The 25089-nt window shown below is 43.9% G+C and overlaps 1 protein-coding gene across 7 annotated transcripts in view; it reads right to left on the reverse strand.

The window, feature by feature from the left end:
* The window catches only part of hdac7a (histone deacetylase 7a), an 87803-nt gene that overhangs the window by 34928 nt on the left and 27786 nt on the right, over positions 1-25089 (reverse strand). For 4 of the 7 annotated variants that reach the window (XM_066708329.1, XM_066708328.1, XM_066708326.1 and 1 more), the window contains exons 1-2: positions 23129-23954; positions 22593-22661 (exon numbers count right to left, since the gene is read on the reverse strand). In XM_066708329.1, the coding sequence (XP_066564426.1) occupies positions 22593-22661; positions 23129-23159 (100 nt within the window). In that variant the 5' untranslated portion in view covers positions 23160-23954. Of the gene's footprint in view, positions 1-3844; positions 3957-22592; positions 22662-23128; positions 23955-25089 lie in introns of those variants that run through there. The other 3 variants (XM_066708324.1, XM_066708325.1, XM_066708330.1) reach the window with 2 other exon arrangements.

Raw genomic sequence — 25089 nt, forward strand, 5'->3', positions numbered from 1 at the left:
TGTTTCATTGTAATTGCTTTGCAAAGTATGTGGACAAGTTATTTATGACCCGATACAAACTATAGGAACTCATTGTTTCCAGAAGCTACTTATGTTCACCTTTATTGTGAATTAATCCAAGTGAACACTATTATTCAAACACTTCAGTCCAAAACTGTTAAAAGGCTTTAATTGTAAAAAAAAAATACACGCCATCGTGATTCTCGTCTTTCAGATTTTTCATTTTATTTCTTCATGAATGTTTTCTGAAATACATAAATGACTTCATTGGGGATGAGTGAAATCAAAACAAGACTGGTTTGCACCTGCTGCTGGAAATGAAGGAGGGCCAGCTCGGGCTGTGTGTGCCAGAGGGATGCCAAAAGTGATCAACAAACTGTGTATTACATTTTTTCCCTTCTCTTTCTTAGAGACAGAAAAGGAAGCAACTGTGAGGGCGATGCATTCCTCAGAGCCTTCTTAAAACTAACTAAACTGTCCTCCAGCCCCTCCACCTTCCGCCCCTCCAGCCCCTCCACCTGTCGATCAATCCCTTTTAAAAGCAGATTATTTTGGCATGTGTGGGGGGTTGACATTGGCTGGCATCAGCTGCAATATCCCCCTCGGCACATTCTGGCTCACCACGAGTTAGACCGGTTGGGCCGGTTTGGTTGAACTTGTCTATGAATCGGCCCTCTGCACAGCGTACACGCCTCTCATGGCAGGGCCTGTGTTCCCCGGTTCATAACTGCATTCGGGGACCAATCCAGGCGTAAACCTAAAGTCCGGTTAAGGGTGTCTGTCACTTATTGCTCAGGACAGGGATCCGAATCAGAACGAGGCTGCGGTTGAGGGGGGAAGTAATTTCAAAGAGGACAGCTGAGACAAAACTAGTGAAAGACTTTAGTGTGAGCCAACTACGAGCCTCTTAAAAATGTATAGCGGGAGGTGATAGAGAAAGAAAGACAAAAAAAAGTATAGTAATTATCAACAACAATAACAGTAATAATCTGAATGAGAATCATAATGATACATATTAAGCCGTACTACGACACTTGCAGCCCAGAAACCAAAACAGATTCCCCAAGACAAACAGTGTTTACTGGAGGCTTTCTTGGCAGGGCTGCACTCTGTAATTTCCTTTTGTGTAATTACCGCACTGTGGATGCCTCCTTGGCCGAGGCTAAGAAAAGCAAAACAGCTACCCATTATGGGCAAACCAGAATTGTACGTCTTGGTAGAATCCCCTTGATTACAGTTGGCTTGTGTCAAACTGCACCACTGACTGGGGGCACGGAGCACACAAGCGCGTACCGGCCAACGACAGACGGTCATCTGCTCAGTTTTACACAGAACAGCAATTCCTGTGCCGATACTGCGGCACACAAAGACACGGTTATTGCTTGTGTGGAGGGCATTTTCATAAATCGCTCTCACAGCCTTGGGGACAACTCTGGACACATTTAAAAGCAGGAAATGAAACAACCCCCCTGCTGTCCCCTTTTTTAATACTCGGGAGGTATACAAATAATAATAATCGGGGGCGGTGGGAACAACAATAACAAAACTAAAAAGGAATCTGACCTACATAGTGAAAATAAATCTCCACAGCCATAATTAAAGAAATGGTGCTCCTAATTGGCGAAAGACTCAGAGCTATTTCGGGCCTTGTTTTGACTTTAGTTTGCACTTTGAAAGACGGGTTTGTTACAAAACACATCCATCACTTGGTACCCAGGCTTAGAGGAATTTCCTTACAAAACATCCCCGCAGACGCAGCCTGGAGGGATCTGGAGAAATGAATGCCTCCCCCTAACACCACTTTCTAAAAAAAAAGTACCGAGATTCATTGGAGCATTCTCAAACTCTTGTTTAGACTTTGCGTTCGCCAGAGTCTGCTCTCAATTTTGAACGCTGCCATTAAAGTCAGGTCTGTGAATGTCAGTTCACAAGTCGAACTGTAAACAGTGTTAGTTTATACAGGCTGAGAGGTGCTGACTTGAGCTGTTTGCTCTTTCCAGGAGCCACTGAGTGGATGCATTAGCAAGCGCTACCGATATGCTATGGGATATGTTTACAGTCCTCTTCTTTTCAAAGGCGCGTGCGTGACCGCAGTGGAGAGTGAGAGCAGACTGACCTCAGTTGGTAAAAATCCAGACACTCAGCCACTGCCCCCAACTCGCACAGAGCTGCTGATTCGAACCCCAAGTCCCTTTTGATTGAGAAGATTCACCAGAGACATGGTATGTCCAGGAAGGAATTTAATATCTGCTGTGAAATGGCCTGGTGTTCAGAAAGGGCCGTTACTATTATTCCATTTTCTGTCCTCACCTCAAAAAAAAAAAAACACAGGGGACCTTTGCATATAAAACCAAACAAGCCCTGTGTCTACGATAAGAGAACGGCTTGCTTACTTTACGTGAAATCTGAACTCTTGACAATCATAGCCCCCCCCCAATCGCCGACTTATTTTAGCTCAAAGCAGAGGAAGTGGGTCAGGATTCGTTTGTTTGTCCGGATAATGAGCGGTGTGCGCCAGTAAAGATGCAAAGCGAGTGTTTGGAGATGGAGAGGGCAGATAGAGTTGGGTAAGTGTGCTTCCTGGCCTGGCGGCCTGCTTTCCTCCGCAGTAGAGTGGGAGTCGAGAGTTTTGTCAAAGAGTTCCAAGCTAATTTCTCATTCGCGGTCAAAGCGTAAACATTTCAGAATTGTCGTTGATTATTGAAAAGATGCACGAAACTGAACGTGCAGTAGCAGAGTCCAATTTGTCCTATGCACAAACACACACACACACACACACACACAAATATAGCTGTGATACATTTTGAGGGATAATGTAATTGTAGTTTGTAATTGACAGGAAGAAAAAATGGACACCACGGTCTATCAGAAACTTTAAGTATCTGATTATTCCTGGTCAATGTAAGCTGCAAAATATATATATATGACTATGGATATATATGACTAGATATAACAACTCTAGAGGTCTACTGTCAACACTTTGTGTAAGGCATGAACTGTGTTCCACCCGATCTAACATACCAAAACTTAATTGGTTTTCATTTTGTACATTTTAAAGAGCCAGAAAACCCTGCCCGAATGCAAATGCAGCACAAACCGAAGCCAACAGCCGCTGGCGAGTGTCTGTAACGCCCATAGGCCTCAGCATGCTCTGAATATGGTGCTCCAATCATCCTCCGGTGAAAACAAGATTGATGAGTTTCTCACCAATGTGTGCGCAATCTGTTTTGGAAGAATGTGCGTCTGGTGGCCACTATTCATCACCACGCGTTTTACTTTGGTTCCTCAAAAATGCTCCAACCATGCCAACAATGTAGTATTTTAAACAAAAAAGCCTAAAAAAGCCTGTCAGAAATAATTTTGACAGTGACATCTGTAACGCAAAGACCTATGGAACCAGGGGGACACTGACAGCGCAAATAAGCAAGGTGTGCGACCAAAAGGAGAATCAAAAGTATGTGTTCACAAAATGCTTTAAAATATAAATAAAAGAGACATTCAGAGTGCAGTCTGGGAGAATAGGTTTAAAAGGAAAGTTTCGGGGGATATAAACTTTGCAGTTTCCTTTCCTGTTGGCCAGAACCCGTGTGCACTTCTTTCTAGTGTCACGTATGGGGTCAAAAGATCTACATATAGGGGGATAATACCCTCCCCCCACTTTGCACAGAAAAAAAAGTAACTGGGGCATAACATGACACCCCTGAGGAAACTAAACCTGAGCCTCCCAGCCATTCCTAAAATATTTCTAACAGCACCCTGGGGTAATACTGTAATTTTTGTTTTACTGTAGCTCAGAGATTCAGGTGACACTTTCACCCTAATAAAACTGAAATCTGAAACTCACAAACTTTCCACATTCTCAACATGCCAGGTTATTGCTCCATCCATCTAAACAGCTCCATTATGTTTTCCTCTAGCGCTCTGCTATTCCTGGCCAGTCCTTAGGCCTAGGGGCTCTGTCAAGAAAAGAAGAGCACACTGTTTACTTGCCTGTCCACACACGCACGCACACACACTCAAAAACACATTCACACTCACACCCTGCAAGATCTGGGTGGGTGAGAGGTTAATGGGGGGGGGGGGGGGGGGGAGAAGCATGCAGCAAGTACGTAAATCTGTTTAAATAACATTCGTTAACATGACAGACTGGAAGCAGTTTTGCTGACTTCTCCATTTTCAAGTCTTAATATCTATTGACAGCCAGCTAGAATGGATTCTTTAGGAAGGGAAAAAAGTATTTTTCTTTTTCTCATTCATTTTTTCTTTATACTTCCTTCCTTTAAGCCGGCAGAATAGGCTGAATTGACATCACACGTTTATCATCACAAGCTCAGCGTGTAGAAAAAGCAAATAAAGATCAGATAATCCATCACCTTGAGCGAAAAACGAAACAAAAAAAAAAATACATATAACCCATAGGGAACTATATAATCTCAACTCGATTCCTGGGCAAAAGTGAAAATTTGAAAACTGGATGCAGCTTTGGTCGACCAAAATAGAGTGGAATTTTGCCTGCTTCGAAATGGCACCATGCTAACTTTTTTTCTGTGTTTTTTTTCTTTTGGTGGTGTGTGGGATCACAAAAAGAGGAAACGGGCAGAGTCGTGTGTGGGATTCTTTCAGGCAAGGGGAATTCAGCACAGAATTGTCCTTCTGTAGGACTCTAGGGAGGGAGGGGGACACACAACCTGTTCTGCATTGAGAATGGAGAGGAAGAGAGAGACAGAGACTGAGAGAGACAGAGGCAAAAGTATCTCTCCCAGATCCAACAGCTCCCTGCACACACCACTACACTAGAAATTGCCCAGTAGCTCACCCAGCCAAGAAGTCAACAGCAAAGCCACATTTTGCAACAAGTCCAGATCAGGTTAATGAAGATAATTAGACACCCTGTATGGTATCTACCTCCCAGTCCATGCAGCTCGAGGCGCCAGAAATGTCAGCCTGTCCACACTGCTGTTGTAATGTAGGACCTAGCCAGTGTGCTATTTTTCCATTGGATTGCCGCTCACAGCCAGGATTTGGTAACTATAACAATCAGGGCAAATTTAGCCAGGAGGATAGGAGCTGTAATAAACTGAATCCACTCGGGGTTGGAAAATTAATTTCCTCCTTTACGAGCAGATGTATCAGCTTCCCCGACGATCTGATGCAGGCGGCGTGTCTTATCTTGTTACTGCTAATTTCGCCCCCCAATCTCTCCTCGTGGAAGTGTGGCCCTTCTGGATTTTCCCGCCGGCGAAGCCAATCCCACCAGGCTGTCTCTCACTTTGTCAGCCCTGCTGTTTTTTTTGTATGGTAAACGCAATGAAATACCTTCACCGTTTTCAGGAATGTGCTTTATTGTGAACTCAGCTGGAGAGTTACCTGCACTGCGTCAGTTATTTGTGGATTTCATTTACCGGTGCTTCTAATTGACACTGTGTACGGATCAAAAATAAGTCAACTTGTTTTTTAAATAGAAGAATTGTTCCTTCTATCTTTCTTATAAATTTCAAGGCAGTTTTCTTTTTTATATATATACATTTTAATAAACCGCAATTGACTTTAAATCTGTAAAACGAATTGGATCATTGTCCTCCAGGATACTCAATATTTGTTTGTAATTAATTTCTGACATTGGAAAGGGTGGATAATTGAGTGTGGACAGGGTGTGCCTTTGAAAGGATGTTATGGAGAAAAAGTCTGTTCTCCGAGACAGGATTTGGCTTCAACGGGCTACCCTGGGTAGAAATTTCGGGGATGGTCAGGCCCTTTCCTACCACGCACAGCTAATGAGCTTTCACAGCAACACACGTCAGCATTTAGCACCTTTTTGAAGCAATCTAGATAATTTGTGAACAGCACCAGGGAAAAGGAAAGTCAGCAGGGAAATCTGTGTGCAGTGCAGTGATTTAGGCCTATATCAGGGCTGTGTACCCCTTTGGCTGTATCGAGCCCTCAAAGAATCTGAGGTCGTGCTGTTTTCCATTAAAAACTATTGAACGCATCTGTCCTCGCTGTGGCGCCCCGAGGTTGCGTTTCAGCGCACAGGAGCTTAAAAAACAACCCCGGCCAAGTGTAATCTGTACAACGGCAGCGAGGAGGAATGTCAAGAATTCTCCGCAAACCACCTGATAGCAGGTTTGAGGGAGAGATGGAAATAAAATGTGCCTTCAGCCTGAAAAGAAACGAGCCGTTCACAACCTAACCCCTATCAATCTGTCACATCAATCTGCGTGGCGCACGGCCAGCGAGTCAGCTGGGACTCTGGTTGCTGATGTGCGACACGCCATACAGTGAAACAAGCAGAGCTGCAGAAGTCTATCCCATCTTCCCAAACTGCCCCTAAAAGAACGAACCCTCCGCGGATGAAGGGAACGCGAGTCCAAATTTATCTGAAGTACTGTGCTTTAAGTACAGGCGAGTACCTGCAATATTAAACTCCAAAACCATTGTATAAAAACATTTACTTTCATTTGAGGGTGAAAAACAGGTTTCAGTACACATAAATAAACACATCCATTTTTTAAATCCCAGATTCAGCCAGCTGTCCATTGTGAAAGTCAATATTAGGCTAGGCTATAAATCTGCCGTGCCAGATAGTCAGTGCCCACTCAACTGATATCACTTCAAGAGAAATGATACAAAACACAGCATTAAAAACCAGGGAGGCAAAGCTCTGTTCTGCTGTGATCTAGATATCCCTGCTGCTTCTGGAATGACTCTTAGGTCACTTTTATACATTCAAAGTGTGAATTTTCCCACAAAAGCAAGGGGATTCTACTTTAATGACCCAGAACAACAGAATAAAAATTAACACTTATGGAGTGTATCTGAGCCACATAATCTGTTTTACTAGGGAGGAAGATTGGACAGATAAACTAATGCTCGGCAGTTTTGACATGTCTTTTTTGATTTTTGATTTTATGATATTTTCAGCCCAGACTGTATGATCAACCAGGCAGGGAAGAGATATTTATGTTTTAAATTAAGCTAATGATGAGGCTCAGGTGTCCATAAAAATTTGACTGGCCAAGAAGCGTTAAAAAACAAACAGACAAACAAAAGTCCTGGAGGCTTAAAAAAAAAACAAAAAAAAACCTCATTCCTCTGCTCTCAGGGCCCAGCAGCACAGAGTGCAATCTGATAGTAGTAACTCTGGCAAAGAGCAAGTTCTGGTTTAATGGCTGCTTACCCCTGAGGCTGTTAGAGTAACAAGCGCAAAATAAATGATAATTAAATGAAATGGCCCTGAGGGGGAGATGGTGTAATTATGCAAACACAAAGCAAGCACTTCAGCAGAATGGTCCGCGTGTTTTGCGCTCTGAGCTAATAACAGACGGCTGTATAACTTTATAAACGTTCTTTCTTTCTTTCCTTATTTGTTTATTTTTCCCAGGTTCCTATCAAAGTTTACAAGAGGACATCCATTCAGAGGAGCAGAATTAGGTTTAACCCCATCGGTACAGCATTCTTGTTTCCATTGAAGGTTCTGTGCGCCTTTTTTTTTTTTTTTAGTCCGCTGATAATAGTGCTTAAACAGGTGCAATGTCCAATAAGTACAGGGCTGGTCAAACAATGCTTTCCGAATAACAATGATGCAAATCACTTGCATCTCGGTGTCGTGCAGATTTCAGATATTATAAATTCTGTACATTCCTTTAATCAAGACAAATGTACGCGGTTTACCATGGTATATGATTACTGCTCACTGATACTAGATTTACAGAACAGAAGTGCTTCTTCAAGTAAATAGTGAAACTGATGGGGAGGAGACAAAAAGACAAAATCTGTGGAAGAATATATGACCGCTTCGTTCTGCCACGTACCTCAGTCCCGAGTGAAAGCAGGGTGTCATGTAAAACAAAAATGCATCTTTACGGTGTTGTGTAATCCAAATCTAGTACTCTAATTTAGTCTGCTAACAGCCATATATTTGTTTTCTTCATAGCGACTGGGATGACTCAATAAAACTTGAGACAAACCAAAAAACACATGGAGAGGGGGAAGACAGCCCACATTAGCAGCCTTTCAGAGAGAGAGAGAGAGAGAGAGAGAGAGAGAGAGACAGACATGATATATATTTGCTACCCCAGCCCAGTCCGTGACCCTGAGTTAGAAAAGTAAACTCCATGATAAAGCTAAGTTTCTTCTCATGAGGGACTTGAGCTCCAAATATGTGAAATGAGCAAAGATCACTTTGTTCCGCTTGCAAAGGCATTGAAGAATAAAGTGTGGATCCCCCTCGTCCTTCCCCTCCCCCTCCAAAGCACATACCTGTGAAGGACAGGAAAAAGTTCCAGCGGAGAAACATTCCCCTCACACTCATCCCCCCCACCTCCAATTTCACTGGGAGTCAACGCTCAGTTTGTGGAGCAGAGGTCCGGAGAACCCTGGAGCTGTATGGTTAATGCATTATACATTCTGGGCCAGGTAAGGTTTCCTCCATAAAGCGCCCGCGAGTTTCCAAAGCAGTTCGGGTTTCCTCGTATTGTTCGGAGAGTAATCCTTTCCAGGCCATTGTGAATTTGCTGCCGAAATCTCTCTCTCTCTTTTAATTTTTCATTTTCAGAGGGCTCCCCCTCCCCAGTGCTGGAATGAATGACCGTACCACAGCAAGTGTTCCTCAGGCCATGACCTTGGGGGGGGATTGACCATCTTATTGATTTTTCCCTCTCACCAAGCTCTCAATGACTTAAAGGAACTATTCGTCAAATTTGCCCACTGAGCATTTTAATTTAAGCCAGTGATGAGTTCAATTAAGATTTCAATTTAGTCAAGAGCACGGTTGGAACCAAAAACAGCAGGAAAGTGTGTCCCCAGGACCAGGGCTGAGAGACACAAAGATTTCTCATAAGAACATAAGAAAGTTTACATTCAAGCTATTGTGCTCATTTGGTGTCCATTAATAACTAAGTGATCCTAGGATCACGTCCAGTCTATTTTTTGAATGGTACCAAATTGTCGACTTCAACCACATCACTGGTGAGTTTGTTCCAGGTTGTGACAATTCTCTGTGTGAAGAAGTGTCTCCTGCCTTGAAGCCCAATTTCCATTTTTGTGCCCTGGTCCTTGGGTCCCTGCAGATCTGGAAAAGCTCCTCTAGGTTTCTTTATGCAAACTCTGGAGGCCATAAGAGACTGTTGGAAACGGGTGGACGAGCAACATTAACGACGTAAACTGTCTTTCATGGTACCACTCAGCTGAGAACTTTTGTTGCAGCGGCTAGTGAGGCATCATCTCCACTTGATACAGAACCCCCTCACAGCTGGCATCCTCTACCCAGACAGATTTTTAGATATATTCTATATATATATATATATATATATATATATATATATATATATATATATATATATATATATACACGTTATGTATAAAGGAAGAGTTGCCTTTGGGAGAGTTGGAAAAGAGCAGGGGGAGGATTAATCAGCGATGTAAAAGCTTAAGTAATTAGTTTCTCCAGTGTTTAGATCGTTAAGATAGACTCTATTGTCTTGTTTCCTGCTTGGCAGAAGTTAGCGAGAGGCTTGTGATTTGAGGCCTGGTATCAGCAGGTCGCAACTGCTGCACAGACATCCCGCTTGAAATAGAAAAACAGGACCAAAGAATAATAAGGCCTTCTTTTTTATTTTTTTCTTCTTTCCCCTTCTCTCTAAAAGTAGCTATAATTAGGCAGCTTCTCACAGAGTGGGACTGTTGGTCCGCGATAACTCATCCCCCCTCTATAAGAAGGGCTCTGCGATTGCCACTGGCTATAATCACACAGCAGTCACAGCTTCTACCGCCACAGCCAGCCCATAAATACAGGGGAGCACAAAACTCCATGGCAACGCCGCTAGACAAAGGAAGCAAAGTCTATAAAAAACACACACTTCCTGTTAGTGGAGTTAGTCACTGGATTCTTTCTTTTACTGCTAAATATGACTTTTTTTTTTTTTCTTTAAGGTTGTAGAGTTCAGTTGTGTATTTTCGTTCTTAGGGGGTATAAATGGCCGTATTATTTTCAGCTCCCTGTTAGCTAACATTCAACTCAGCCACCCTCCTGCCTCTATTCAACCCCTCACACCCTCTTCAATACAATAACATCAATAGCGATGCACTGTCCAGGATGTTGACAAGCTTGAAAGCAGGCTTGTGGAGTGTGGTGCACCTGAGAGCTCAGAGACTGGCAGGGCAGGGCTGCAAGAACTGCAGGGCTGACACAAAACTCTTTCACATACTAGCAATGTATTTTTAATTGCTTAATTTAATTAAATGCATCACCCTCTCTGGTTTAAACAGCCCAATATTTCTAGAACTCTACCAGTAATAAATAAACAAATGATTGAATATTAGAGGTTACTGTTACTGTGAATGATATAAGTTTAAGCCTAATAAAACCAGGCAGTTTTGCAAATTAGCTTCAGTTACTGTTGTTTTGGCCAGTAAGTCAACATCAACATCCGGGCTGGATTTAAACTCGTCACCGAAGTGGAAAAGATTAGTAAAATTAACTGCCTGCTCCACTGAGACCTTTCCCTAGGATGCTGGACGCCAAATTTAAAATCACAGTAACCAAGGCCACTGTAGTCCCTGAGATTAGGGAAGGCTGGGATGGGAGGGAATATGATATAAGCAGATATGCTGAAATGCTTAAAATAAATTTAAGAAAAACTATTTAGATTTAAGCTTTTAACAATAGAAGATATGACCTTGGAGACGCAGCAAAAGCTTCAGCCAAAAATCTCTTAAAACCCCATTAAAAAAAATCTGCAGGGCTGAAGCACATTCCAGTCATTGAATGGGAAGTATTCAACAATGCTGAGTAAAAGTACATTCCTGACCTGCTATGCATCGCAACAGATGGAGAAAAGAAACTATATGAGAGTTAACACTGAGAGGTTTATTTTTCCTTTTATTTATTTTTAATAAAACTAATATTTGAGTAACTGGAAACATGCTTTGGACTCCAGTTACCCAGAAATCCTTACAATCAAACTGAAATTAGATGTTGGCTGACAATCCTGAATCCTCACTGTTGAGGAATCATGCTCGGTCTGCAGTAACGACTTTGGGAGAGTCTTCTAGGTTTGGATCTCATCTTTCGTTTCAAGCCTGGCCAAGTTTTTGTTCATACTGTATGTAAAGATTAATCAAGATGGTTTGCATTGCTAACTTCGAGTAGATGATTGATCCCCCGAGTCCTAGAAGTACTGCCTGTTTCACAGAAAGTGATCCAATCCAAACATCCCCAATCTAGGTGTGTCCTGTAAACCGAGATTCCCTGCGAAACCATGATCTCCTTCTGCATGCAATTCCACCACCCGCCAGACCGTTCCTTAGCCCTTCGCTACAGCATGACAGGCAGATAATGTCGCTAAATGTCCTCAAAGCAAAGACCGACCTCAATTTAAAATAAAAAAAAACAACCAAAACAAAAAATACAAATTAAATAAGGACTTCATCTGATCTTAATCTTCACAGCATCTAACGTGTGAAAGCTATTTCTGGATTTAGACAAACCAAAAACAGAAATGTCTAAAAGCAAAACTGGACTGTAAATACCAGGAACCTTATTAAATCAGCTGATTAAGAGGTAATCTCTACCCTGGGTTTATAAATACTTTTTTGCTTTATTTCCTTCTTCTATCCAGGATTGTGTCTTTTACAGTCAGGCAGCTATATTTGGACACTGGTGGTGGGGGTGGTGTTCAGTTTGAACAGATTGCTCCAAGCAGAAGAGCGGCAGAAACAAAACAGCCTGAGGTCTGATGACTGCCGTGTTCTCTTCGGCTTTTTTGCGTTATTTTGTTGCTTGCTTGCTTTCTCTCTCTCTCTCTCTCTCTCTCTCTCTCTCTCTCTCTCTCTCTCTCCCCCTGCCTTGATTGTTTACAAAGACAATCCCTCATCTGGGCCCTCATTTGCAAAGTTGGGTTCAACTCAATCTCCGAGACCTGCCAATCCCCACCTCTGTGTTTATTGAAAAGCAAGTGGACTGGAGAAGAGCAGTTTAATTTTTTTTGCAAGAGTGACAGTGCTGTAAGCCTCATACTGTGCTCAAGTGTGTTGCTATTGCTACATCAGCCTTGTGTAAAACAGGATCTCCAATTTTAGCTGCAGCGGTGACCACACTGTCTACCGGCCTTCAGAGAGAGCTAGCACGGTCCCAGCAATGAAGTACCACAGCGAAGTGCCCAGGACAGAGCGTGGGGAGTCACTCAGGAGGAGCAAACAGAAGCTCTGAGAGACAAGCGTGCCAAGGTCATGTGTGAACAGCAGGAGACGTGGAGTATGTCTTCAGAGACAAGTAAAATATCAGTTTTATGGAAACAATCTGCACATCGGAGCGCCACCATCGGACCCAAAGTAACATCGGCGGTGCTCATGGTCCGTGAATCAGCTGGCAATGAGTAACAATAGGTCCCATTACATCCAGACTTCTGCAATTTTCTTGGAAAGAGCAGGTCATTCGGTTGTGAAACTGCAGCGATCGCATCGGCCGGCGCGAAAAATGCACACCTTAATCGTCTAAAAACAGCATTGTCTGGGAATTCCTCGTCTAACCACACGAGGCACGTGGACGATTCTTTTGAAGGCTGCTGACCTTTCCCTTTGGAGCCATCCTTGAATCATTAGAGCGATTAATGGTTTATAATGGTTTAATGGTTTTATTAAACCCTGACATCAACGTAATGCATCCGAACTCCAGTCTGACTGCTCTATACTACAGTGTATTTTAAATGCTACAGAAATCAACTGGATAATTCTCCCCGATCTGTATTAATCCACAGCTGTCCTTCTCCAGGTCTACAGGGACCTTTCGAAGGATATACACCGATATAAGCCATGACAAAATCCAACCAGCCCAAAGGCTCCATCCAAATCCAGCCCATTTGGGATGCACTTGAACAATCAGTTGACATCCTTCAACAACCTCTGCATTACTTCTGCTGAATTATTCTTACTTGCCCCTAACCATCTGTGACCACCATCTATGAGACCACTTGAAGTTCAGCTTTGAGAGACTGACCCTTGCCCCGAGACATTTCCCTCTGCGGTCAAGCTTGGAAAAGAAGTTACACGAGGCGGCTGATTGTTAGGGAACTTGAAAATGCTTTTTCAGCACCTTCCTTTTTATTACATTATGTTGGTTAATCAAAAAAACAAATTTACTCTATGCACACTTAACTGGATCAAGCAGTGTTGCCATCATGGTTGGTTTCATGAGTATGTAGATCGCAAATGAGGAAATAATTAAGCAATTAATTTACTATTCAAAATCAAAACATCATTCATCGACTGCAGTAAAGTCTGCAGCAACGATTCGCTCAACAGACCTCCATCAGGCAAAAACCATGACGATGTTTTCAAATCTAACGTATTGACCTCTCTAAGCATCTGGCAGAGAACGAACTGGCAGTCTGCAAGTGGAAACAAGGAAAGAGAGGTGGGGGGGTCCTGAGGAGAGAGCACGCATCTCAATCTTGAGGGAAACCAACTCTGAATGTTCGGAAATCCCGCCGAGACAACGTCCAGCTCCTGGTCTTCGCTGCAGGACTCTCAGTGGCGGCCTCCCTGAATGAGCAGGGAGGGGTGACCAGGGACCATGTCCGCCAGAGTGTGATGGATGGGGGCACCCGGGGGGGACGATCCATAAATCAGCAAGAAGCGAGAGTACGGCACGCGGCCCGGAAGAAGGCGCAGCAGTCAAAGCGGGACTGAGCATGGTGGGGCTGGAGAGCAGGCGGGAGTGGGGCCCTCTGGGACCCCAGGAATCTGCAGCTGCCAGGGAGCGCTCTGCTTCCGAACCAGCTGGAGAAATCATCCGCGCATCTGTGTGTGTGTGTGTGTGCATTTCTGTGTTTGTTCGTGTGTGTGTATATAGCGTGTATATATTAAGACATCCTTTCCCGGAGTGCCTGGATTTCCTCTAATTCCAGCTACCCAAGTCCCAAAGCCCAAGAGTGACCTGCTGCAGCTTCACGCCATCAACACTGTGCCTTTTGTCACGGACATAAAACCCCTCTCTGAACCGACGCCTACGTCCTCGCCCTGGAGATGGGTTTCCGCCCGTTTTCTGTTCTAAATCCACGTTGTGTCGTAGACTTACCACAAAAAAAGGGGTACGCCGAAGAGAGAGATCTGGAGAGAGACGGAACAAATCTGTACACGAGGTGTGAAAAATGAAAAATGCTCAGTTCTGAAAAGGGGAAGGGGAAAAATCGGATTATCATAAAATGTAAGGGAGTGAAATTAAGGCTGAGACCGTATCAAAACTGCTATACCCTGGGAATCGCAAATTAGAAACTTAATTTTAGAAACAATTTGCAATTCGCAGGTACGTCGAAATTCTGATTTGGTCTAGGACTAAACTGTTATAGAAGTAATTTTATATATGGATTTTCATATATGGATTGCTTTTGAAAATTTAATGCAGCTGGCTTCGCCCTCACGGTTCGGGCTTTCTGGTGCATCTCTGAGAGAGAGGAAGCTGAATAGGCATTTCGTTCCAGTGAAGATGACAGTGCTGTGTTTCAACAAACTAGGATTGGGTTGGCAAGATTTCATGGGTTCTGCTTTTTTGTGTGTGTTTATCCCTGGACCTACACTTCCAGTTGACATCTTCAGGAGGGGAATTCCCAGCTCAACCCCCCACAGGTGAAGAGAATATTGCCAATTTGAAAAGGCTTGCAAAGCATTTCATCACCATTTCCCTCTAACGGTCAATGAGAAATCAGGACTGTGTTTTGTCTGTTTGCTTTTTGACACCCTTATTTGCAGTCTCCCACCCATACTGGAAAACCCAATTGTGTGTGGGTGCAACAACTGTGATGCTGGGTTCAAAGGGGGAGTCTAATTCTTATTAATGGAGTCACTTTAATCAGCATGTGATAAGTAGAGAGCTCGAAGGGGAAGGGTGCCTTGAATTAGGTTTTATGCCACCTGGAATCACCCCCAGTTGTGTGCTAAGAATCTCGGGTAAAAGAAAAAAGGCTCAATAAAAGAGTACCTGGGGAGGGGGAGGAGGAAGAGGGCAGGGCTGAGTGTGTTCACAAGGCTCTAATAAGAGCCCGGCAGTGCCCCGGAGCAGAGCTGACACACCTTGCTGGAACACGGTTGGCCCGGCCACGCCAGCTCCCACTTCAAAGGCATTCCGAACAGCAGCTCACTTCCAGAGTGGCCGATAAGGGGCCGAGAGCTCTAATCTTCAGCTCTGTTAACAACACCACCCATCTTTTAACACGCTTTCCCATCCTGCCATTATCAGCCTTAGAAAGCTCTGTCGTTTTTTTGTTTTTCTGGTGTGGGTGGGGGGTGGGGGGGTATGGGAAGCAGGCATTTTTCAAATTCTTGTAGGAAAGGATGCCCTTAGCTTCCAATCGAAGATCCTGAAATAGACATACTGAATGTTTCATTAAATGCACAACAGGCTCATCTTTTCCCAACTGTTGTGGAAAAGAAAATAAAAAAAGTCCAGGAAATATGGGTCAGAATAAACCTTTACTGCACCTATTCAGGATCTATTAATCTTTTCCTAGTTTATAGTTAAGATATTTGCCATAATTGCTGCAAACGGTCGAAGGGGAACCCGCGGCCCAGACGAGTTCTGCAACCTCTGTCCTGCAGCGCTCCCAAGACACAGTCCGGCACACTGCCAAATGCAAGAAGAATGCACCCTCCTCCTATCTGCACACAATGGGGAAAGGTCTACCGGGAGGAGGAAGGAGAAGTCTCGGCAGATGCGTCCGAGTTCAGGAGTGCAGCCAGATGTGAGCTCAGACTTGACCACGCTGACCCCCCGCTCCCACCCCCACTTAGCTGCCCGGTGCAAGAATCACAGGTCGGCATCCACTTAACCCCCGGTCAAGGGTCAGTGGCACAGGCACATCGATGGAGTGGAATAATGGCTCTCCTGGGTCTGCAAAGCACAGATTTTGCATTTAGTCTTCAACAATAGCCTGACCGCTGGACGATTTTAGCCCATAACGCAATATAAAGCCAACAAAGGACGACTGTTTAAGGTGAGCCAGGGACGTGTTATTAATATTATAGTTAAATGTCGAGAGCAGGGGACTGTCCCTTGGCTTGTCGGATCGCCACAGATGAAACGCGGGCAGTATAAAAAAAATGGCGCAAGCTAATTCCGAACTCGCTGACTTCATAATGGACGGCTGTTTTTAGAAGTTGGCATTTGGCAACAACAGTATAAAGTCATGCATTACTTGGGCTTGGACTCAATCCACTTCAGTTCTCACCGCCACGTGTGTACACAGCCCTCCACTGATGTCAGCGAAGGAAGGAATTGCTTAAGGTGGAAATAGAGGGTATGTGTTGTTTTGGTGCGTTTTTCTTCTCACCGAGGTTGGTAGGGTGGCCATTTTCTCCATGAGCTAATGGACATTTGTCAACGACGTCTGTTTTCTTTTTTTTCTGGTGGCCTCTTCAAACGCATTCACTCTGGTCTCATGCCCTACGTCTTCAACGGTCTGTGAAGGGCCTTACATCAGTTTCTCTGTGACTCACAATGAAAGCAAAAGCCTGTGAAACCTTCTATGGGTTTGCTAGTGCAGGACAACAAACTGAGCAAAGCAAGTCAAGAAAACACATGGACATGCTTAATTCAGAGATGCCAACAGATGTGTGCTAAGCTATTGTCTCTTAGTAAGGCATTGCATCTAAAATATATTAAGAACCTACCCTGGGCTTTCCGTTTTACACCCAACCTCAGCAGTCGGCTGTGAACGTGGCAATTGACTGGCTGTTGTCCTCCACCGTAAGGACGACCAGTCAGACACTTTGTGGTTTTCGATGGGAAGCTGCTGTAGTGGCGAGAACTTCTTCTTTCTGTTAAGAAATGGATGACTATTTGGCTCCTCTACCAAGGTGTTGCACAGGCTGCTTGAGCACAAATATGGTGAGAGAAAGCAGCTGACCGGCCAGATCAGGACAAGGAAGAATTTAATAACCGATGTTACGGGTTTCCGTTAGTGGCGTACCAGGTCGGTGTGCTCGAGAAGCCAATAAAATCATTTGCATCTCACACAGGGAAGCCACTCATGACTTTTCCTTCACATATTTGAACAGACAATGAGCTCTTCAAATCTGTAGATCCGTTTGATCAAGACGGGCCATGGTCATAGTGACACCGACAGGAAAAAGATTAACTGAAGAGCTTAACTTTTCCCAGCACACCTTGGGCCAGCAAAAACAAGCTTAGTCTCCCAATCCAACTGCAGAGCAACGAGGACATCTCTCGATTTACAAATGTGCCACGACATGTTTTTATATGGATCACTGTGAAATTGGAAACGTGCTCTTCATTACGATATCTTTCACTTAGTAATTATAAGGAACCAACGGTTAGGTGCGAGAAAAAAAACTGTGCGCCTCAAAGACGACAGCGCAGATATATGCTACAGATACGTGCGTTGAAATCTCACTTGATGTTGGCACAGTTGTGTTGTGACCCAGTGTAGAGGAACAACACTTCAAAAGGGTGTTACTTACCCAACCACCTCCACACTGCTGGCAGAAAGACAAACGCACAGCAGGAAAACAAAGTGCTGCTGATCAAATGGCATCGGAGAGCCGCTGCAACTGTAAGCTGAGCTGCTCTGGATAAAAAAATTCAAATAAAATCTTGATTGTGTGGAATAATATCAACAAGGTGAGGCCAAGTGTCTTAACCTCTGGAGTGCCCGACTTGCTCTATAGATAACAGTTTAAAGGCTGAAATAGGATCTGTGGATCTGAGCAGGCACATAGGGATTGTCTCAGCCTTGGTTTGCGTAGGAAACTAGAAGGAAAGGTATACGACAATGGAACTTCTGTTTTCTTTGCTATATTTCACAGGCTGAAATCAAGAACTTTTGTAGCCAGCCTCGCAGACTTGCACGCGCCTCCGTTCTAGGGAAGACTCATGTGACGTAGTTTTGGCCACTTCACAATTCCATATGCCAGAAATAAAACTAATCACATGCTGTTATACCACTGGTTTGAACCAGAGTTTTGTCTTTTGTCTGTGGGTTTCATCATCATGTGACCATCAGCTGACTTAAGGGCTGGGGTTTATTAGCTGGCAGCAATTCCAGCACAGAGGTGTACACATCACTAAATTTGAGAATTGACGACTGAGGACATTTTCGTTTTTTCCTACGAGCGTATATTCCCATCAATCGTGCTCGAGAGGAGATTTCACTTTGCATCTCCCATTGCTTGTTCTGTGGATCCCCCAAAAGCTCAGTATTGTTTTCAAGTTTCTCCAAAAAACTCTTTCATGTTCTTTTTTTTTTTTTTTTTTTTAATTATTATTTTTGTTATTATTTTTGAAGAGTGTTCATGCGCAATGACTAACACACACAGCGACTTAAGGTCACAGAACACAATCTTGTTTTAAATGCCTTCTCTAGTAAACAGTGATTAGGAGTTAGCTGAAAAACTCAGGATGGGAGCGAGAAAGCCAGGTAAAATATATAAATACCAAAGGAAATGAAAACAAAACAAAAAACACAAAATCAAAGGTAGACTGGGTGAGTCAGGCCACAGAAAGAGGGAGCAGTTCCCCATTCCTGAAGAGAGTGGAATTCCTGTAAACTGAGGGGAGAGGAGAGGTGGGCTCTGATCTGGCCAGTAGTCATTCAGCAGCCACGCAGGGGAAATACACCCAGAGCTGGACCTCCACACACCCCAAGTCTGCCGACTCATGGGAGATCGAGCTAGACACCCCAGCCATCCCCGAGACCACCAGCCAAACACTATACTGGTGGATCAAATCCGAGTTCTGGGCCTCTCTTCATTGTTAGCACACTGACCACCAATCAAACAAGTAACAGAAGGTGGCTAATGGCTTTCAAGTAGTGCACAGCTTCCTGGGATAGGCACTGCCGTCAGCCGGTGCATTACCAGACCAGACAGGTGGGCTTTTATTGCCATTTCTGTGCTCTCATGATTTATTCCAGTTGTGTTCTAGCGTGGCCACAGAGGTCTCAGACGGGTTTTTCCTTGCTGTGTTTTTCTTTCCCTCTGACCGCTTGACTTTGAATGTGAGTAATATCGAACTTTTACTGGTAACCAGTCAAACTACAAAAAGGAGGGGGAAGATATTAAAACAAAAACAAACACAGGTTATAGTGGGAAATTGTTGACACAGAATGGAAATCTACGGGGAGCTGAGAGATGAAGGGGAAGGTTTTATACCCCCCGTCATTCGTAATTAACCTGCAGCTATGCAACAGCGAGTAAAGGTTTTCGTTTCGAAGAGTGTGCTGGCTACTTGATCTGGGTCTCTGCTCCAACGCTCCCATGCTGCACTGCTCTTTCGTTATTGCTGCAGGAAATCATCGTCCGCGGAAGTGACAGAGAGAGTGACCAAAGTTGACAGAAAAGAGCGTGCATTTTCTTGTTTTCTTGTTATTGTGGTTTGTAACTCAATTTACTGGGAGCTTCACGGTGATCCCACTAAGTACAAGTGGCCTTTGTTTAAACTACAGTTGTCCCCTCAAAAATATATATATAAATTCACCTTTCATTTCCACTTCGGTCCTTGATCTCTGGAAAGAACTCCTTCTAAACTGGCTCACATTGGGCTACACAATGACTGCTATGGTTACCACCGTTATTCGCCGTATTGCAGAGCATGTTAAACCTATTTTTGTTAGGGGACCCTAACGGCTTCTCCACTGGCCCCTCCTGACTGGTGGAGGCCCTGGCGCTTTAAACGGTATCAGTGACAGAATCCATCAGTAACCAAGAGTTAACTTCTGCTTGCTGTGTGTTGGGTTTCACTGTGAATGTAATTTGCAAAGCATGCTCGAGTCAGCTGACCCGAGCACAAACAAGGAACAGGAAATGTGATCTTCACAGCTCTAGAAAACAATCCCTCCATTGTTGATTTTGCGCTCTCTCTGGCTTTACTTGTCTTGGTAAATTTGGGGGATTTTTTTTCTCAAGTTTTTTTTTTTCCTTCTTCTCTTTTTAGTCTCTCTCAGTGTTCCAGGAACGAGGTCTGATGAGAACTGGGAAGGTGGGGGGGTAGGGCAGCTAGCTAGCATTTAGGAATTCTATGGATGAACCCCAAGGGAGCTGAAATCACATCTTCACTTGATGTGATCTCACAGACGGTTGAGCCGAGAGCCTGTGTTACTAAGCCTCCGAAATTAACGGCACAAGCTTCAGGCGATGCCGTAGCGCATCTCTGCTCACTTGTGCCATCTCTGCCTGGCACTCCCTCCAAATCCAAATCCACCACAAGCAATGGATTTTCTTTTTTCTTTCCTGTTTGCAGGAGGCAGTTTCCTCGCTTGCTTGTCTCCCCTCAAAAGCCAAATCCCTCCCTTCTTATGCATTTTATCCTGGGACTCCTCAGGTTAGTATCTTGGTGGTGTGATCTAAAGTTTTATGGGCTCTAATACTCTGCTCTTTTAACCATGAGCTCTTGACTTTCTTTTTGTATTTATTATTATATTTTTACAAGAATCACAGCTGCTGAGCAAGTGGAGAGGCGTTTAATTCTGCACCTGATCTTTTTAAGGCTCCAAAAACAAAACAAAGCCATTCTAGAACCCATTTCCAGAACAGACCTCTTACGAGAACATATATACAAGTAACCTGGGCTATAGCGAGGACCGTGGCCTACAGGAAAAGCAACTAGGCAGGGGTCACATTACAAAAGCCACAACAGCAGCGTGGGCCCGTGTGACTGACTCTCTCTCTCTCTCTCTCTGTGTACTCCTCAGCACGCTCTCTCTTCCTCCAGCTGAGTGCATGAAAAGATCTGATCGCAAAAAAGAAAAAAAGTTCCCTGTAGCCGCTACAGAGTGCTTTGCAGCCCTCAACCCCCCCTCCCATCTCACATGCCCCCCCTTGCGCTGGAAAAGAAAGAAGCCGTTTACAGGGTGTGTGGGAACAGGCCCAGGTCCGCGAAGAGCTGACACCGGAGCCTTATTGTTAATGAATGAACACCCTGCTCCCCGGGGACACTGGATCCCTTGCAGAGTCACCTGAGCCCTGGATATCAGATCCCACCTCCCCCACTTTGCCAACCTTTTCCCAGTGCAACCACAAGCTCCCAAATAAAAACCTGCACTCTACAACACACACACGACATTAGCCATATTCAGAAAGTGAAACGATTTACTGAACGCTCTTTTTAAAGCTGAGGCTTGTGTGGACGGATACACAAACACACACAAGCAGCAGACGAGGAGGAGTTAACTGCCCCGCCATTTCAGACCCAAATCAGAGCAACAAAAAGAGCACGGGTGCATCTGTGAAGAGACCAACTGTTGCGATTTCAAACGGTGCAAGTTCTAGTTACAGTCTGGAGTTTGGAGGCTGGACAGCTCTTACAAAAAGTGCTGCAGCCATTTAATCAGTCGCACACAATTGAACTTCCTGTGTTCCCATTCATTTGTATGCTGGGCTTTTGGCTCAACGATACGTGTACCATTAAAGCAGGACCGAAATAAAGTGATTTGAAATTACCCACGATTCTGAGCAATGGCTGGTGCCTGGGATTGAAACAGAGCGATGCTTTGTGACTTTCTGTACAGGTAGAGCTATTGATCGGAGGTGATCGTTTGTAAAGAGCTTTTCTGACTGGAACTGGCCGAGTGGAAAGGGTTAGCCCGAGCATTTCAAATAAAAATCAAAAAACATAAGCAGTTCTCAGTACTGACTATGAAGCATGACAAACCTGTAGTCACTGAGCCTACTTCCTCACTTCCTGCAGAGTGATGTCATTCTTGCTCACAACAACAAGAAAGGGAAATTTTGCACTGAGTGACAAAAAGGTTTTTCCTAAGGTAACCTGCTAACAATATTAACATTGTGGCACAGGCTGATGACACACCTCAGGGCCACCTCTCACAGACGAACCTCACAAGCACGACACACCAACGTGCTTCAGTCATTGTAATGAAATGACAGCATGTTGTTGTTGTTGTTTGGTGGCACAGATGCATTTGAATGTCACCAGCTGATGTTTTCTCTAGAGTGTGCCCAATTTGCTTGAGAATCATTGAAGCGCAAATGAATATGTACATACCACAACACAACACACTTAAACTTGCCATTCCATATCGGTGGAAAAGGGACTTGCTTCTTATTTAGATGGAAGGCTATGCTTCAGTGATTGCTCAGGTGTTTATTTTGTTCTAGAATGGAAAATCGAATTCTCAGGATGTGTTTGATCTCTTATTTCAAAACGTGCCTCCCCTTGTAATGTCCTCAATATATAAAGTAACAAATTCTACTAAACAAACTACTTCCCTAAGAGACCCAGTGGTATGTCTGGTGTAAACTCGCACGTATTATGATTAAGTTGACAAACATGAATCCACCGCTATAAAATAATATCTGGCAGAAAAATATAAATAGACTATTTGAATATTATTAGTTTGGTTTCGGTTAAAATAATATACTAGATTTAGAAAGATATCCTACAACGCATCCACACCAAGTAAGAACCCGATTTTGTAAAGGGTTTAAAAACAGAGAAATAACACGATCACTGTGTTGACTGAGACACACCGGAGTGCATCAGGTCTCTTCTCTCATCACGGCTTGGGGGGGAAGAAAAGGGATCAGAGGACGCTAGACAAGTTTGGCAACAGGAATAGGTGACCTACCCGTGGCTGCCTCTATTCTGCTGTCCTGGTCGTCTGGTCCTAAACTCTTCCCTCGGTCAGCGATTCCATCTGAGGAGAAAACGGGATCCGATTCGTAAATGGTGTTTAACATCTGGTGTAAACCCGGCATGGGCTCGGCTCTGCGGCGCTGCTGGGGTCCCTAATCGCTGCGGATGCCGGGCCGCCTGCTTTTGCTTTTGCTGTGCGTTAAGAGTGGCGGAGGGAGAGGCGATGCGGCGCAGTCCTTAGCGCCGGTCCGTCAGCTGCTGCATGTCTTTCCCGTCGCAACCAGCCCCGAAATACGGTTGATTTGGTCTTAGTGCAGTTTAGACAATGTAACCAAACTGCAGCGCTGGGGGGGAAGGGGGAAGAAAACCAAAAGTACACGGATCGCAGAGCATCACAGACCTTTCAAGCAAGCCACAAAAACACAAAAAGAGAGAAGGGGGGGGGACTAAACAAAAACCCAGCTTATGCTTAGAATGACGATTGGAGAAGAAAAAAAAAGTCCAAGTTCCGGGTACTGTTTCACCAACCTGTTTTGATGCCCCGTTTTTCAAGGCGCATTTGCTTCTTAAAGTCTTATCATCCACGCATCACTTGTGCCAGGTTCATTGATAACGAGCAGGGCTCAGATCACACACATCCGCCTTCAAGTGCACAGCAAAACGTTTTGTGTGTCAAGAAAATGAAGTCACACCGAGAGTCCCTTATCTCCCAAAGTTCAAACGCAACCCCCCCCACACACACACATACAGCCTGTACTGTGTGTTCAAAATAGGCATACAGGTAATGGTTGCAAATACAAATAAAAGTAAGTCCGTTGTATGGCTCCGCGCCGGGTTATCTTCCACATCCAATCAGGTAGGCAAAGAAAATGAAGACTGCTTGCCAAGTCGTTCGGGGAGGAAAGTATGCAGGCATGAAGTTAGGCTGCATGCAAATACAACATTACTTTTTTGGTGGTTGCTGTTGCAATCTGCCTATTGCATCAGAGAAAAAATAAAATATATAGTCTCTGTCATCATCTCAAAAAGCAAAACAACTGAGACTTCATCCTGCCGCCGGATATCTTTTATGAATGAGCCATGGACGTGCAACAGGTTGTTTTAGATTCCCAGACTCCGTTTGCCTTGCTTTGGATACACCTGCTCTTTTATCTTTTCTGAATTGTTTTGTTCGTATCAAGAACGCTTGCCATCTACTATAAACGGTCTCCCTTAAACATCTAGGCAACAATAGCCAAACTGACAAACGAGAGTCGCTAATAATACCAGAGAGAGAGAGAGAGAGAGAGAGAGAGAGGCAACTCAGAGTTAGTCCAGCCCCGGAGAGAGACAAAAATAGCAAACGAGGCGGCTCTCACCAAAAATAGCCCTGACATCACACGACTTCTCTCAAACAGAAAATCTGCATTGTTTCCACAACGATGAAGGCCATTGGTGAATCCTGCAGCCAATCAGAAATTGTACACTTTTCTCTTATGCTCATTTCTGTCTTTTTTTTTATGTGACTTTGGCATTTTGGCTCCACCTGCTGAAATAACAGCAGAGCTCTACAGTGGCTGACTGCTCCTGTCCCTTCGGTGGATCGGCATTCTACTAATACAGACATTCTATGAATCGCAGGATTTTTGCACTTGTTTCCTATGGGTTCAACATGCCTTTACTTTACTAAAGTGCTTTGCTAAGTCGGTCCGCGGGAATATCATGATGTGTTGCAATGGCAGGTTTACTATGGTAGACCAGGGTTTATCAATGCAAAAACAATAGCAAACCACTGTAAAACTCTGGTGGCACTAGATTGAAACCGTGTTAAAAATGCATAACAAATACTATGGCAAATTCACCAGGGTAAACATGCATTAGGGTAGTCCCCAATTGTAAAGTACCTAGAAAGGCACAATGCTAAAGCCAGACTGGCTGAGGTGTATGAAGATAAAAAAAAAAAAAAGACCCTCATCTATTTCGAACGCTGCTTTTATGGTATTTTAAAAAAAATAATTTTCCACCTTCATACATTTATCATTTTTTTTTATTTGGAATGGAAAAAAATAAGAGAATCAACAGGAAAGGCTTAAACTGCCTGCGTGGGCTCTTTAATTAGCATTCTTGAAAGACCCCTGTGACATTTATCTCTGCAGTGCGTTTAGTGATTTACCAAGGTAATAATCATTTAGTGCTCTTGTGATAAACACTCCTTGTCAATATAAGTGAGAGCATTGGCCACTATGGAGTGTCTTACTGTTGGCTGTAGACACATTCACAACTAGTTAAAGTATTTAGGAAAACAAAATGAGATGCTGATCTATATTATGTGTCCCACATGGTTGTGTGTGTCTCTCTGTAACTTAACTGCCTGATTAATTTATGCTACATAGTGCAGTCCATTTTATGGTGTATGGGAGGTATCTATTTTGGGTAATACATTATTAAAAACCTTTCAGTAGAAAGGATGGACATAACCACTGTTGCTTCAATATCTGAAATATGACTGA

The sequence above is a fragment of the Amia ocellicauda genome, chromosome 7 (assembly GCF_036373705.1).
Source record: "Amia ocellicauda isolate fAmiCal2 chromosome 7, fAmiCal2.hap1, whole genome shotgun sequence".
Lineage (NCBI taxonomy): Eukaryota > Metazoa > Chordata > Actinopteri > Amiiformes > Amiidae > Amia > Amia ocellicauda.